We start from the raw sequence: 16,736 nt of genomic DNA on the forward strand, positions 1-16,736 counted from the left end.
CAGTTTTTCAAATAATTTGAATGTCACCAATCATGAATGTTGGGAAATGTGGATGTCATCTTGAATTTTATTCCAGATTTTTCTGTATTTGCTTGTTTGTGTGCGCATTTCCTGGTTTGGTTTAGTTTGTTTTTCTTGATGAAGTGACAGTAACCTGATGATTTAGCATCATATGTATACTGAAGGCTATATAGAAGGATACTATATTAATGTAGCAATATAGTGATGCTCCACTAAATTTTAGTATTTCACTTTTTGCATAAAATCAGAGTCAAAGGAGCTTATTTGAATGAAAAAAACAAAGCACTGCCAGGTGCTTCATACTTCAGTCCTGCCAGATGAACCATCTGAAGTTTATCTCATCTGCATTTGGGTTCAGTCATAGGGGACCACAATCCACATAGAAAGCCTAACAGCCCTGAATCTGTTATCAAAGAACACAGTTTGAAAAGTGATGAGATTTTTTTTAATATTCTCTTTTTAGTTAATTTTATCTTAACTGATTTGCTCTGTTGATAATATACATTCAACTCAACTTCTTCCCCAAGAGGGTGGTACTAATTTCTGAGCTTTTTCATGCCAAATGATTCCATTGAGCATTTAGTTCCCCTTGAAGGCTAAAATCTATTTTTATACCATAGAATAGCTGTAGTGCATGGTTGTTATTTACCATAGATGTGAAACATACCAAGGTCTGCACGAAATATGGATTTGTATATTTATTTATTTAATTGGAAATTTGGGAACAAACACAGGTATACACAGGCTATTTTAAAGATAAGGCAACTCCTACTGAAAAATGCGTCCTTCCAAATGGTCTTTGAACAGCTGCTTTTTGATCACATCTAGCTGGTTAGTGCCAGCTAATGGCAGGAACTCAGCAAGGAATGGTACCCAAAGGGAGGGGAAGGCCCCGAAGGACGGAGCATAGTTTCAGGAAGGTCTGAGCGAGAGGACCCTGTTTCAGTTTGGCGCTGAGTGCCGGCAGCACTGAAGAGCAGCGCGGGTCGCCATTCGCCCCCTCAGGGCCAGGCCGGTTGCCCGGCACCAGCGGCCGCCGCGGGCTTTCCGCCGTTCCCCGGCAGGGGCCGCGCCGCCCTCGGATTCTGTTCGGCTCCTCCCGGCTCCTCCCGGCTCCTTCCGGTCGCGCTCGGCTCCTCTCGGCTCCTCCCGGTCGCGCTCGGCTCCCGGCGGTTCCCGCGCGGCCCCGCCCCGCGGTGACGCGCTCAGCGGGCGCCCGGCGGGAGCGCGGTGCCGGTGCCGCTCCCGCATCCACAGCCATGTTCCCGTCGACTCCTGCCTCCCCGCGGACCCCGGGCGGGTCGGCCCGCAGGCCCCTGGGCAGCGCCGCGCCCAGCCCTCTCTCCCGGCCGGGCGGCAAGAAGGGCCTGCCCGTCGTTTCGGCAGCCGCCTCCCCGGTGCTGTTCTCGCCGGCGGCGCGGAGGAGCTCCCTCTCGGCGCGGTGAGTCCCGCCCCGGCCCGCTGTTAGGTGCCCGAGCCAGTGTGGGGTACATTATAGTTCTGTACATTAAAGCCGTACATCTACGGCACCACGTGTTCGGCGTTATGGGTACCCCTTATTAGTTTTTGAATTCGCAGGGTCCTCAGAAATGTCCCTGTGTGATACAAGTATGATATATGAAAATTATAAGAACTTACGTATTTATAAGGAAAATAAAATAGTCTAAGTTCAGGCATTTCACACCCACCCCTCTCCCCACCTTCTTCCCCTGTCTTCTCCCTTCCATAGGGATCAAAACTGAGATACTGCAGGAGCCAGTACTGATCAGTTTCAGGCTTCATAATCTCGTTTCTTGGGAGCAGCTATTTGTTGTGTAGTTGAGATAAAGAGGATTGCCCATGTTCAGTTTTGGAGAACTTTTACTTCAAGCCTGCTTAATAATTTTTGCTAACTGGGTGCAAGGATTGTCCACTAGCTATGAATCAACTTTTGCCATTTTACGCAGGGAGGTCTGAGACATCATTGTGAGGAGAAATAAAAAGACGACATTAACTTGTAAAAGCAGAGAAATTTGCTCACCTCATTGTGTTCAGAAGACAACACAGACATTGTGAATGTCTTTATTCTGTAGATAACCAGTGTAGAGAAGTTGAACAGTGAGTTTGTTGCTGGTGGAGTAATGCATATTCAAAGTCAGTTCTTTAAAAATAGAGAATTTGATGACAGCTAGCGACTTGTAAGAAAGCCACCAAGTTATTGCTCTAGGTGGTGTTCCCAGAGAAAGCATGTTTATTTTATATAACTCTGTTTCTGAAGAGATACTCATGAAGTAAATGTCTGCTGAAACTGATGAATAAGCAATAAAAAGTTAGCTGTAACTTTTTGTTTTGTTTAAGAGCGACTCCTACCAGAGTTATCCAGCTTCCTACAGCAACTGAGACTATTAACTATGATGTTAAGGCTTTTGGATCCTCTCTGCCTGTTAAGGTTATGGAAGCCCTGAAGAAGGCTGATGGTAAGAACTGATGTTATTATTCTCCATGAAAATTGACAGGTGAGAGAATTTTTAACGTGTCATTGATGCCATTGAAATGCTGACTTTACAGGGGAAGATAAAGGTCTGTGCTTTGCTTTGAATCCAACCTGGTTATCTATGTAACAATAATTATAATAATGCCCATGTGGATGTGAATGCATCAGGTGCTGCTCATGCAATTTATTGTGAAAAAACAAGAGTATAAGGGAAGCTAATAGTAGGTTTTTAGTAGCTTTTACTTATTGGTTCTTCCTTACCTTTTTTACTTGTTTTGATTTTGCTGTGTCCTAGAGTGGATGTTTAATATTTTTCTTTATTTCAATTCCCATTTGTTATCTCTTCCAAAGGTTTGTATCTCTAGTGATACAGACCTTTCCCTGAGTTCAAGAAATTGGTCTCCTGAACAATTTTTTCTCTGTGGATAAGTTTTTCCTTTATAGTAGATACAAGAGGAACCAAATATGTATTGTAAAAATTATTTTAAAATTGTTGAGTGATTTACAAAGCTATTATAATCTACTCTAAATACATGGAAATGGGTTTTGGCGTTGTCTTTTCATTCTCTAAGGTTGACGGTTTATCAAGTGGATTTTGAAACTAGATGTAGTAATCAGATATGTTAATCAGATAAATGGAAATTCTAACATGAAAACTAGTTTAATAGAAAATATTTCTTACTTTCATATAAGAATGAAAGTTTATTGGTTTAAACGTTACTCTGCAGTATTTTAAAAATCTGAATGCTTTAAAGAAGTTACTTTTTTATGTAGCTGATGACCAGCTGAGTGTTCAAGTGGATGAAAGTGGATGGGCCTGGCTAGTTCATAAGGAGAGGCTGATAATTTGGAAGATCGGTCAGTCTGCAGTAGCTAAGGTAACTAAAAGGTCAAGATGGAAAGTCTGTACTTTATAACTATTTCAGCTATAGTTATGCAGTTACGGGGTTGGGGTTTTTTTCAGATGGAGTTTGTCTGTTTTCCCCCAAAAGCAGCAGGATTGATATGAAGTTATGCTAACAGCAGTAACTGAAACTCAAGCTTTTGAGAGAGCTTGTAATTTTTATATTCCTCTCTTCAGTTTTAATTGTCACCTTGGCACTAAGGTTAATTTATATTTTAATAGGTGTGGCTCTTAGGTTAGATAGACTTGGTAAAGCTTATTTTGATAATTAAAATCTAGTTGATATGTTGTGGATTGGTTTAGATTATTCTGTGACCAATTTTCAATTTGCAACAAGCCCCAAAAACGCGGCTCATTTCAGAGGTACTGAACATATGTTTCACCTAGATTTCTTAGGTCAAGAATTTTTGTATCCACTCTGGACAGTATTTCAGCATCGTTTCAGTGATGGTCAGAGAAAAACAAAATCAAACTTAGAAAATCAATTTCTTTCAATCAGGACAGTGTATGTTCATTATGCAGGTCCTGCACTTACACGGGAGTGTCAGGTGTACACATTCTGGCACCTGAAGAGATTTTTCAAGGGATTAAAATTTTTCTGGTTGTTTAACTTCAAGGGCATAGGGGTGTGAATGTTTCCTCTCTCTACCCTGTTAGTACCTAATAAATTCTCTCAAGCATTTCTAGTTTAATATTTTTTTAATGTCATGTTAAGGAATAGTCAAATAATCCATTATTGCGGTGTTGTGAGAAACACTCAGAAATTACTAAAGAAAACCAGTGATATTTGAAAATTTGAAGATGTTTTTTAGCTGTTTGCTGGTTGTGACAACCTTGTTGAAATTGTTTCATGACTTTTTTTGGTTCTCACACAGTGTCTGGGTTAGTTGAAATGTAGTTTTTAGCAGGCTCAAAAAGTCCAAAGACTTTGAGGAATAAGTTCTTCCAGTCTCATATTTATTATGACATCTCTTTCTTTCTTCCAGTTATCTCTGTGCAAGGAATTGCAGCTGCCACCCAGTGACTTCCAATGGAGTTCTAGTTTAGCAGCTATATCTTGTCTCAGTTCTTCAGGTGAAGCACCTTCTCTTCAGGTGACCAAATTTTACATTTTGGTGTGTTTAAAAGTGGCTTAGGAATAACTTTGAATATATCCTTTTTTGTGAAAAGGATATATTCAAAGTATTTGAAAACATTTAATGGTATGCTGTCTATTCAAAAGGTCAGGATTGATAGTTGGCAGTAAATATCTTTGAAGTAAACAAACTTCTGCTAGTCCTTTTAAATTGCACCTTGTGCATCCTATAGGAACAGATTAAATAATAGTTTTTCTAAGGATTACTTAAAAATGCAGTAAACTCAGAGGTGTTGTGCCAACAAACACCAGGGCAATCAAAAATGGGGTCTGACCAAGTGCAGTTTAAGTGCTGGCTGCAAACATTGTTCAGTGAATCAATTCCCAGAGGAGAATTGGAGAGGCAAACCCCAGCACTCTCCTTTGGCTGGTCTCTGTAAGGAATTTGACACAGGAAGGACAGACTTAATCTGTCTTGACTGATTGGTTTCCTAAGTGGTGTTTTTCTTGATTAACTGTATTAGAGGGTGAGGTTCAGAGATCAGTTGTGTTCTGAAAGTGTGTTAATGCATCTGTTACTATCATTCATGAAAAGAACCTCTCATTTTCAGCTTAGATTTCAGTTAATATATGTGATGCTCTGATAAAAGTGGCTAAGAAGCTGTGCTTGGAAGTAAGCAGCAGCACAGAATATGTAATACAATCTTTTCTCTTGATTTGTTGTTGTGTTACTCTTCCAGATGATAAAATGCAATCTTAGAATTTTGGGATTATTTTATAAAACCTGAAATGTTCTGACTTATTTTAAGAGGAAGTAATACACCTAACCCTAAAGCTTTATTATATTTTTTGATTTCATCATTCTTTAACTTGTGAACTGAAAGTCAATGTCTAGTAAAAAAATGGTTAGAAAACTCCAAGGAGCTCTATAACAATTCCCCTACAGTTCTTCTACTGTTCTGTGATTTTTACTTTTTTTTTAACAACCAGTTGATTAAGTACAATGCTTTTCTCTAAATCCCTACCTGAACAGTCTCTTGCTTCACACTTTTAATTTGGTATCTGTGATTTCCTGAGTTATATTGTAGGCCTATGCCTTTGAAAAGAAGAGCTGCCATGTGATTTGATATTTCTCTTAAAGACACTAGAGCAGTTTCTTTGCTAAATTATAATCTGCATTTGAAGCCTTCCATAGTAGCTTTTAACTCTTGGCATCTGAAATTCTCCATAGGCCATTTCCTGTTTTACAACTGTAAGTTTTGTTTGCATTTCAGCAGCAGACCCTGAATTATCAGGAATAAGAACCAGCAGAAAGTGTTCAGTAGGAAAATAAACGTGTATAACATTCCTTGCACGAATTAAGTTGTGCTGCAGAATATTTTTGTGATTCAGTTCCAGGTCTATCAGTGTGCATCCATGTGTATTTGCTACTTTGTCATGTCTTTGTCACCCACAGCCTTGATGTGTAAAATAAGTTAGAGCTGCAGTCTAATTTAATGTTATTATCATCATCATCATCTTGCCTGTTCTCTTAATTGCTTTTTCACTTCAAGTCTCTGGCAATAATGGTTGCTACCAGTGAAGGTTCTGTGCGCTACTGGCCTAATCTTGCCCATGAAGGATCCTATACAGACACTTTCACAGACTTTGGAGGCTCTCTGTGCAGTTTCCTCACAGCAGTAAAGGTAAAACAGCATGATTTATATTAAAATACCAGTTTTATTCCTAATCTAAATGTGGAAAAGTATGCTCTACTTTATTAGTCTTAAATCTGCAATAAATGTGGGGGAGATAACACTATTTTTTGTTGTTAGATTCCAATGATTATGTGAGAGTTTAGTTCTGTTGTTTAACTGTAATTGAGTTTCATGGATAAAAACATTACATAAAGCTAAGAAAATGAGTCTCTGCCAGTGCCAAGTACCCGTGAGATGTTTGTCTTTTTCTAAGGATGCCTTGTGTCTTGTTCAGCATTTACCCATATGAGCTGTCATAAGGCATTTTAGCTGACAGTAGAGTTTTCTAGAATGTGACTTTAATTTTTTTAAATGTAGTTGCTTTCTCTTTTTGTTAGGGGGGAAGCTTTATTTTATCATCTTCCAGAGGACAACTAGTCCGGTTGATACCTGATAGTTCTGGCAAGATTCATCAACATGCCCTGCCACAGGGGCAAGGCATGTTTTCTGGAATTGGTAGAAAGGTTTCTTCTTTCCTGGGTATATTATCTCCTGGAAGTGATGCAGTGGTAAGCTTGAGAAACATTAATCTTCTTTAATTTCTCTTTGTAATTTCTAGCCTGTCTTTAAGAAAGGAAAAAGAAAAGATTGTATAAACATGTATGATGACAAAAAACACATGACTCACTGAGCTTATTTATGTTACTTATATTTCTTTGAAATTTGAAATAAAAACAGAAACCAAATAAATCTGTATGTTTTGTGAAGGCAAAGGCTGGCTTACTCTTTAGCTCTGAATAAAAGGTGACTTTGGAACAGTAGTCCTTTCTGGGGATTATGTAGTGGTTGCATGTCCTGCCCCTTTCTAGTGATAGCCTCATTACTAGTTGAAGAAACTACCCTGTAATTCTTCTTTCTGATTTAGCACCGCCGAGGGTTGATGATTGGCTTGAGTTTTGTCAGTGAACTCCACAGAAGTTCGCAGGAAGTACAAGAAATGTATTTAGTGTGGATGTTCTTTTATCTATAAAATAAGACTTTTCTTGGAAGTTACCAAAATGCTCATCTTGAGTGCAACTTTTGTAGATTGCCCAAGAAGTAACTCCTTGTGGACTGAGGGTGGTTTAGATTATTCTGTCCAAATAGTCAGGCTTTTCTTTAACCTTTTTAGCTTTTTCATTTTCTTAAATGCAGATTTCTAGTGTTCTTTGGAATAGAGAGAGATCAAGCTTTTACATGCTGACAAGTTCAAATCTAAACAAATGGGAGATCGATGATTCATCAGAACGTTACATTCTCAGCTGGGATATCAACAGGATCCTGAAAGAACATATTACAGATGCAATTTGGGTAAGAGCCAGCCCAACTGGAAAGAGTTAGTGTGTTTGTTTTAATTGATAGCCTGTTTATATTCAGTTACACAGCAGATGTATTTCTTTTTTTAGGGATCTGAAAGTAACTATGAAGATATTAAAGGAGGAGTAAATATACAATACATGGATTTGCAAGAGAATCGGTAAGGAAGTACACTTGCATCTGGTAAGACCTTCATTAATGAGATAAATCTGTTCTGTTTTCCTGCAAAAACTTCATGTAAGGAATTGCAATTTAATTTTACTGGAGTGGAACTGTTGATAAAATAAGCACCTTATATCAGGTAATTAGGTTATCCTATATTTCATGCTATCATCTTTTTAGCTTTACAAATCCTTTACCTGATAATAATTCCCTTTACGTTTTTAGTGTCATTTTATCAGGATTGTGTATTTGTTTTGTCTTGATTTAACAAAGACAAAAAATAAGCAACTATAACTTGTTCCAGCAGATGCAGAGAATTTAGTATCTCTTGCATTTGATTTAATTACATGAAATTACAACTGTCTTGGTTCAGTTTTGTACTGCAATATAAATACTGTCAACAAAGTAACTTGGAAGAACAAAAAGCATAGTCTTTCTAGAAGAATAAAAGATTGAACAATATCTAGTTGAGATTGTAGTTAGAAAACCCTTTTTTTTGAGTGATAATTTTTGAGCAAGTAAAATATGTAATAATCATCTCTCAATGGTGTTGTTGAATAGTGATGGGCTGGTCATACTTGCTGCAGCATGGCATCCTGGAGATCGTCCATGTCTTGTCTACTACAGTCTGATAACAGTAGAAGATAAAGGCTGTCAGATGTCTGATGATGTTGTTGTGGAGGTCACACAGTATAATCCAACTTTTCAGGTATGCTAATACAAGTTGTGATACCAGTTTAAGGTTAAGTTCAGAGTCAGGCTTTTGTCTAAAGGAAAATCGGTTTCCATTGGAAGTATGTATTTGTAATACTCAGAGGAAAGTGGGTACCATCATCTCTTAATGTTTAATACTAACTGTATGTGAAGTTTATGTTTTGCATTTTAAGTTATAAGATAAAACCCTCAAAAATAAGTGTAATCTGATTTATTTAAATTTTTGTGCTGTCTTTGAAAGTTTCTACAGTGTGATTTTATCCTATACTCTTGTAATCCATTTAGAACAGATCTCAAACTCTTGAGACTTTTGTTGTTGGACACAGAATTATGAGATCTCTTTTTCGGTCCTTGCTGGGCAGCTGGCTTGCTCAGAGGGGAGGACATTGGTTGTCTGTGGAGTACACTGTCTGTGCTGTGTCTTCTGGAAGCATAAATCTGGGGATTAGATTGCTTTGGTAAATTTTTTCCACTCTTCCCTCTCTCCCCACTGCCTGTAATGGCATCTTAAAGCTCCAAGGTGGAAGAAGAGTGTGAAAACTGTTGAATAATTGATCTGTTTACTTATCTCTCCATGTGAAATTAGCAAGAATATAATGCATATGAAAGGTGAAAAACCCCCGGGATCTAAAATTTTAGGGCAAATTGGAAGTGATTTTGTTTAGTTTTTTAGGTTGTAAGTTATGTCCATACCTCATTGTTAAAAATTAAAACAAGTTCAGGAGCATGGATTAGCATTTAAAATTTTTAACATTTAAGGGATTGATTACATATGTGATACTGTCTGTATTCATCACTTTCAGTCAGAAGATGAAGTGTTGTGCTGCCTGGTAGTCCCAGATTACTTCAGCCATGCTGCTTACCTTTACAAGGAAGATGAAGTGTTTGCTTGTTCCACTGGAACTGGCAGAATTTCCTTACCACAGGAAAAAATCATATTTGGCATACAAGGTAACTTGCTGTGGAGGGAAACCACATTTTGTTGGTACCTCTCAATTCAATATTTTTACAGCATTTAGATATCTCAGCAGTGTCATACTTTTATTAAACATTTATTAAATGTTTCAAGGTGAGAATATCTCTTGAGTGTATGGAGAAGTGCTGATGTGACAGCCAATCACGTTGTTACTCTACAGTGTTTCAAATGAAAATAAAGCAGATCCCATTCTTGGTATATGAAAGGATGGAAGGTTTTGCTTGTGGGGCTTTTTCCTTGGTTTTCCTAACATTCACTGTGGGTTGATATTTTTCCTTGAAGTTAACTCAGTGCCAGATGTCTCTAGGTATGTCATTCATGACCTTCAAAGGTGTTTTCAAGTACAGCAGGAGCATCTGTCCTTGGGTAGAATTTGAATTAACTGAATATTGAACTTTTTCTTTTCTTTCTTTTTTTTTTTAACACTTGCAGTATCTGGAAGACTACATCTAGAGTAGCAAATAGTTCCATAATTTTTCTAAGTCAGGTGCAGTTACCAATTACTGTTGGTTTATTAATGACAAAAGTCAATAATTGTTTATGAAACTCTTGGTGTTGGCCTTTAAATAAAGTGGTAATTATGTGCTTGCTTTTTTTTTTCCCCTCTCCTTAATTTAGGAGATAGTATTTTAGGAGCAGGTTCCTGTAATAGCCTTCCCATCTTCTTTGCCAAAAAAAGTGGACTTGTCACTATCTTGTCCAGGGAAAATATTTCTGTGCTTCCTGAAGACCTTGAAGATGCCCTGTCCTCTTCTATTGCTGGACCAAGAAGTGAGGTAATGGTTATTTGGTTGCCTGTTGAAAACAGGGTACAAATAAAGTGGTTTTTTATTTTTGAATTTTCACTGTGGAAATCTTTGCTTGTTTGTGTTTAAAACTTTTTTTTTAAATAGAAATTCAAACACTAGTAATGAAGGCAGTTTTCAAAACAAAATTTTTTACATCTGCCAGTTTGAGTAGCTTTTTTTGTTTTCATTTGTTTCACAGTTGAGGTTTCCATGAAATTTGCATTTTTTCCTTATAGGTGTGTTGCTGTCAATCACTAAGCCTAATATAACACTATAATCAGTTATTATTATTAACTGGTATTTTAGTGGAAGTCCTTTGTGTGATTGGGCTGACGAAACTGGGGTTTTTTTTAACAAACTAGTTTCTAGTGTAGTTCGTCTGCAGTTAAACTGGTTTTGTGGGTGATAGTACTCAGGAATACCTTTTGAATCCTGTCAAAAATGGTGTGTTTGAATCTTCAAATAATTATCATTAAAAATCAGATGGGCAGAGTAAGTTGGTGTAAGTTGCTTTGCAGATGGTGTGAATTTTGGTCCAACCTCTGTGTCACTTTCATTATAACATAACTTAGAGGTTTATGTTTGACATACTAAACACAACTACTTCCAGGTGGTAATTTTATTTTAAATCTGTGGCATTACTACTTTAAAAAATTGTTTTCATTTCATAATAAAGATTATTATTTGTCTTGCAGCTGAAGTTTTTATTTTGTATTTTCAGAGTCCTGCATTTGATGCGACTGGTAGGCTAGAAGTTATAGCTCAAGAAGATAAAACCAAATTATTGAAAGCTGCTTTTCTACAGTACTGCAGGTAGAAATTGCACTTCATTTTTGAGACTTTGTTTGCTGTTTTTGAAGGCACTCTGGTATTTCAGTAAAAGATTGTCTTGGTTAGGATATTTCTGTGCTATTTTAGTTGTAGCTTTTTTAACGACACCCATCTTTATTAGGAAAGCATTAAATGCACCTTGGGCTAGTGTAGAAGGGATATGTGCTAGAAAGGAGCAGACTTTTGTAATTTCAATCACTTGTCACTTACTCTGTGTACATTCTATGGGTACATTTGTGCCAGAAACAACTTTCAGCCTTGCATTTTGACTTACTTATTCTTTAGTAAGTGGTATTTTGTTGTTGAAAAAACTTTTTTGTCCTCATTTTTATTTGCCTAGCTGTTTTCAGTAATACTTTTGAGTGTACTTATGGCTATGAAGGTTAACTGGTATGGCAGACTCTGGGCAGGATGATGGGTATTTTTCAGATTGGCTGATATGGAAGAATTAGTGGAACAAAATTCCCTGTTTGTCAAACTATCCTGATTAAATCAGTTGGAGTGTGGGGAGGCATGTGATGCTCCTGAAAGGTTTGATGTTGAGATGAGTGATGTAAACAAAGAAGGAAAAGGAGAAAGAAGATAAACACATCTGTAGGCTTAGATTAATTATATTTAGAGGGGATTGTTGTCACTATTTATGTATTTAAAAAGCAAAGTGAACAACCCACACACCCTCTTAGGACTAATCTCCTTAAAGAGTCTTAAAACTTGGAAAGAACAAGTTCAAGATAACAAGTGGGTAGGAGTGCTTTTGCCATAGAACTTCATGTGAGGTAAGAGGTAAGGAAGGGGATTTGGCACAGAGAATAAAGGATACCAATACAAGAGGTGTAAACAGGCACAAAATTTAGACAAATTCTGGATGTGTTCAGAAGTGTCATTAAACAGAAGCTGCTGAACATGGCTGGTATAGCTGTGGTCTGAGAGCACAGTTAACAAACAGTGTTTTTGAGGTTGTGTACAAGGGGGTTGGAAACAGAAGTGGGAGGTAGTAAGGAAAACAGTGTGAAACAGTATGAAAGTTGGAAGATATTTCAATAAAAATCTGGATTATATTTATGGAACTAGACAAAAATAATAACTTTATGTATATAGTAGTTATTCTGAAACTTTTTCCAGAAAAATTGTTCTGGTAAAATGAATGGAGCAGTATTCCACAGAACAGATATAGCAATTGGCTTGTCCAGATAGCCAGTGAGTTGATGCAGACCAAATAATGGAAGGTTGTGCAGCCACTGGAAGTGTAAAGTATACCAGCTGTACAGTGAGCTCTGGCAGCTTTGTAGACCTAGTGATCTTTAGAGGAGATAGGAAGTTCTGTGGAAAGATCAAGTTGACCCTTTTTGAGGGCCCTTCCTGATTGGAAGGAGCTAATAAAGTCCCATGTAATTTCCTTAGAAACACGTCCTGCTGGGTACTAAAGATGGGACTTTCTTTTTTAATAGAAGATTCAGTTTATTCCAGTTTTTCAAAAGTATCCTTTGTTTTAGTTTCCCTTTGTGCAATTTCTGGGTTGTTTTTTGTTGTTTTTTTTTTTTTTTAATTCATAGACATTGAGGTCATTTAAATGTTCAAACTGAAAGTTTCATGAAAAATACAAATACTTCCAGTGTTGGACTGACAATATCCCCTCTCAGTCAGAAGACTATAATTTTTTAGTATATACACAAAATCAAATATACAAAAATCAAATCCCTGGGTTTTGTGTATATTGCATAATTCCTACACAGAGGTACAACTTCATACTTTGAAGATCTGTGTTTGGTTGCTTCTTGCTCTTTTACTTACTGATATGAATAAGAGGGGATTCTTTGAAATGATAGGCAATAAAAATAATGCATTATATCTGCTGAAGCATTTTCCTGAGAGCCTTTATGAGCTTCCCCTCTATTGCCATTAGGGAGTGATTGAGAAAATGAGAAAATTTTAAAGCAAGCAATAGAAATTTGGTGACTTAAGTACTAGATACATCCAGGCTTAGCTCTGTATGATAAGTCTTTTTTCTAAAAAAATAATAATAGAGGTAATAAAAAAAAATGTGCCTTTACTCTTGGCTTGTGCTTTTTTGATTTATAAGTTGTGCAGCCTTCCTGCTTTTAAAGAATTGGAGTACCTTTTATCCACAGTTAGTTTAGAGAGTTCAAAAAATGCTTGATGTATATAATCTAAAGAACTTCATAAAAAGTGTATCAGAAAATCCTGTTAACTGAGGGTTTTTTTTTTTATGATCCTGTTGGTTGATTTTATTTAGCATACTTTATTTCATTTATTTCAGGAAAGATATAGTCAATGCACAGAGCATGGTAATGGAGCTCTTTCCAAGTAATGCAGACCTGGAGCCTGATGCTGAACTGGACAGAGCAGTGACTCAGATCAGTGGGGACTTAATGGATGATTACCCTGCCTCTGATCCAAGATGGGCTGAATCTGTACCTGAAGGTAAATATAATATGTTTAGTTTCTGAGCTTTTTTGTTTGTGGTTTTGTTTGGTTGGTTTTGGGTTTTTTGGGATTTTTTTTTAATTGTTGTTTGTTTTGGTTTTGTTTGTTGTTGTTTTTTCTGAAGTAGTCTCTATAACATTCTAGATAACATTATACTTTAAGCTTTGCAAAGAAGGCATAAGTGTCCCTTGCCCTCTATCACCACTAGACACATTTCCACAAAGACTTAAAGATGCATCTTTTGATATTACCAGATAAGCTTGCAGTCTGCTGTGATTAGTTCTTGACTTCATGCAGTAAACACAAACAGCAAGGAAAAAATATTTCTGAGAAGGGTACTTTGTGCAAGGATCAGGTGGTGTTACTGTAGTATTTCCATGATTCCTTGTGTAGTTTTGAATAATTTTCCAAAAAATGGATGTGTTAAGAGAAAGAGCTTATTTGTTCATTGTTAGCCCCTTTGTCAGTGTGACTGCACAGCTTCTGTTCACCTTGGATCCTGGGTAGAGTGAACTGGTATTCCTCTGGGGCTTTGGTATTTATATCTGCCTGAAAGAGGACTAGAGAAGTTGGTTTATGGGTATTTGTTGTACATAAAGCATTAAAGCAGACATGTTTTCAGCAAGAAACTTCTTTGTTCATGTTTTGGTGTCTCTTACAAGTTTTAATTTGAAAGTGGCCTCAAACCTCTAGGCAGTAGCTGCCAGTTACAGAGTAGAGGCTTAATTTGAAAGTTCATGTAAATAGTTACAGTTGGATGATGTTTTGTTGTTTGTGTGGGGCAGCCAGTTGGAAATTGTTAGGCATCACATCCTCACTATTTTCTGAATCAACTTTATTTTTAATTTGGCAGCCTGTCTGTGCTTATTCCTGACTAAAGCCAGAAATGAAAATTGATAGCTTCTTGGAAATCGTCTTGCTAAGTTTGCTCGGTGATAGCTCTTCCAAGTTTTTTGTCTTGATATTATAAGCACACTTAGTTTATACAAAAATTCTGGATGCAGAGTCAATTAGATCTATCAAATAGATTAGATCCTGCTAACACTGTAGCTTCTAGTAGCTGTGGTCTAATGCATAATAAATTTAGCAATAGCTAGTCCACCACAAGGATAAAAATATGAGTCTGGATCCTACTAAAACTAGAATATGCTCGTGAGCTGCTATTTTAGCAGCATAATGAATTGAATATTTCAGAATAGTACTGATCTAAAGATACTTTATTTCTTCTAAAAGCTTTTCTTCAGCCATGATAGAGTTGAAAAAGACAGACTGAAAATAGCATGGTAAGCAGTATATAAATGTGTGTGCATATACTGTAAAAAGTACCAGTGTGGTACTACTATAAAAATTGACAGATTAGTTTAACTCAGAGGCACAAGACACCCAGAAATTAAGATATCAAGTCCTCTGACCTAAGATTTTACTTTTTCTAGAAGCAGCTGGTTTCAGCAACACATCTCTCATTCTTCTTCATCAGCTAGAGGATAAGACAAAAGCACACTCATTCTTCATTGAGTTTCTTCATCAGGTAAGTCCTACTGTTCTTTTGCTATCAGCAGACACAGCTTATTACTTTGTCTTGATTCCTCTAGAACACTGTTTAAAGTGCATGGGGTGTTTTGTTTTGATTTTTATAATAAAAGGTTGGTGTGTTTGAGCGTCTGGGCAGTTTTCCAGTGCGAGGGATGCCAATGGCCACGCGACTGCTGCTCTGTGAGCACGCAGAGAAACTGGCAGCAGCAATTGTTCTCAAGAATCACCACTCCAGGCTGCCTGAGCTGGTGAATGCTGCTATACTGATTGCATTGAACAAAAGGGAATGTGATGTTCCACCAAGCCTTACCCCTGCTGATGTGTTCTTCAGGGAGGTAAGAAACCTGTCTTTCCTGAATTACTGTATGGCCTTGCACGTAGTAAATGGTACAGTGCTTTGAAATGCACTTTGAAACTTTTCCCTGTGAAACTGTAAAAATCAATTCAACTTTGCACAACTACCCTTTAAATAGGGATAATGTGGTAGTATTTTCCTCACTTTGGTGTATGCACTTTTTTGTGTCTGCAGCTGAAACGTAATTTCTGACAAATTTTATGTAGCAAAAGTTACAATTTCCAACGTGGATAAGCAATGAAAAGGACAACTGAAATTCTCTGACACATAAGAAGAAGCATGCTAAATTATAATTTTTAAGGGATGAACTGAAGATTATGAAGCTTTCCAGACAGGAGAGCTGCTTTGATAAGCTGTCCTGGATGAAATTACATTAGTTCAGTCACTTAAAACTTTTGTCCTCTCTAACATTAGTCAAGCTAAGTTAGTTCTCCATTTATGCTGCGTTCTGGTCAAGTGCTCTGTCTTTATTTCTTTCTTCCTTCTTAAGAAGAACTATGCACAAAACATTTATTTTTAGGAAGTTTTTTACTGCAGAGAACAATAGTTGCTAAGGGAGAAAAATAAATATAAAAGAAAACAGAAATAATAGTCTGCTATTTTAAAGCAGATATGTTATCCAGTATACTTTATGTAACAAAGATTCTGCTGCCAAATATTCCAGAAGATGATGGAGGAAAATGCTTAATGGAAGTGTATGGAGTTGTCTTTAGAAATGAGGATTTTTTTCCTTTTCCTTTCAGATTTAAGTCCAGAAAGAAGGTATTTTTTGTAGTTTTAAGTATTGGATGAACCATAAGCTGGTTATCATTATGCATTAGGTTAGTTGATACCTTTTAATATTTTTGGCTATTTATGTGGTTTATACTAATATACTTATTTTTCTATATAGCTCTTGGCTTTCAGGTGTCAGCTGATAGTGGACATGTTAGTGTTTAATGTAACTTTTCTTTCTGTCTTCAAGGTATCCCAGATTGATTCCATCTTTGAATGCTTATTAGAAGAGGAGGAGCAAATCCTGAAAGACATGCCTATTGAATCAATTGAGTGGGCCCAGATAGTTGTCAATGTGAACAACATCATTAAGGTACAGAACTGCCTTAACCAAGATGTTTGTGGGAGGGGAAGATAAGCATCAAAGGGCACAGAACAAGTTGAGTGTAGCACATCCGAGTTACTGACACGGGAAGAAAAATGAATATGCTTTTCACGTGTCCAAATACAGCAGGAAGGAAATGACAGCCTTGGGCGGAATTAGGGACGTTCCTTTTCATTCTGAGCCACTGTTAAGGATAATTTGAGAAGTTGCAGCAGCTTTGTTGGAAGTTGTGAAGTCATGAATATGTAGCAAAGAGTGAAGCACTTGTGTTTGAGCTCTGAGGTTTCTTGCTCAGTCAATATGTCCCCTTCTGTCCAACTGAGAAAGT

The 16,736-nt window shown here is 37.1% G+C and overlaps 1 protein-coding gene across 1 annotated transcript in view; it reads left to right on the plus strand.

Moving 5' to 3' along the window:
• The first annotated feature begins 1,269 nt into the window (after positions 1-1,269).
• NUP133 (nucleoporin 133) overlaps positions 1,270-16,736 on the plus strand; it is a 29,878-nt gene continuing 14,411 nt past the window's right edge. The window contains exons 1-16 of the mRNA XM_066546753.1: positions 1,270-1,462; positions 2,359-2,477; positions 3,269-3,372; positions 4,385-4,492; positions 6,027-6,158; positions 6,548-6,718; positions 7,344-7,499; positions 7,595-7,665; positions 8,229-8,376; positions 9,185-9,332; positions 9,976-10,133; positions 10,867-10,958; positions 13,255-13,418; positions 14,855-14,949; positions 15,065-15,289; positions 16,274-16,396. Of these exons, the coding sequence (XP_066402850.1) occupies positions 1,281-1,462; positions 2,359-2,477; positions 3,269-3,372; positions 4,385-4,492; positions 6,027-6,158; positions 6,548-6,718; positions 7,344-7,499; positions 7,595-7,665; positions 8,229-8,376; positions 9,185-9,332; positions 9,976-10,133; positions 10,867-10,958; positions 13,255-13,418; positions 14,855-14,949; positions 15,065-15,289; positions 16,274-16,396 (2,196 nt within the window). The 5' untranslated portion in view covers positions 1,270-1,280. The remainder of the gene's footprint in view (positions 1,463-2,358; positions 2,478-3,268; positions 3,373-4,384; positions 4,493-6,026; positions 6,159-6,547; positions 6,719-7,343; positions 7,500-7,594; positions 7,666-8,228; positions 8,377-9,184; positions 9,333-9,975; positions 10,134-10,866; positions 10,959-13,254; positions 13,419-14,854; positions 14,950-15,064; positions 15,290-16,273; positions 16,397-16,736) is intronic.

The sequence above is a fragment of the Molothrus aeneus genome, chromosome 3 (assembly GCF_037042795.1).
Source record: "Molothrus aeneus isolate 106 chromosome 3, BPBGC_Maene_1.0, whole genome shotgun sequence".
Classification (NCBI taxonomy): Eukaryota; Metazoa; Chordata; class Aves; order Passeriformes; family Icteridae; genus Molothrus; species Molothrus aeneus.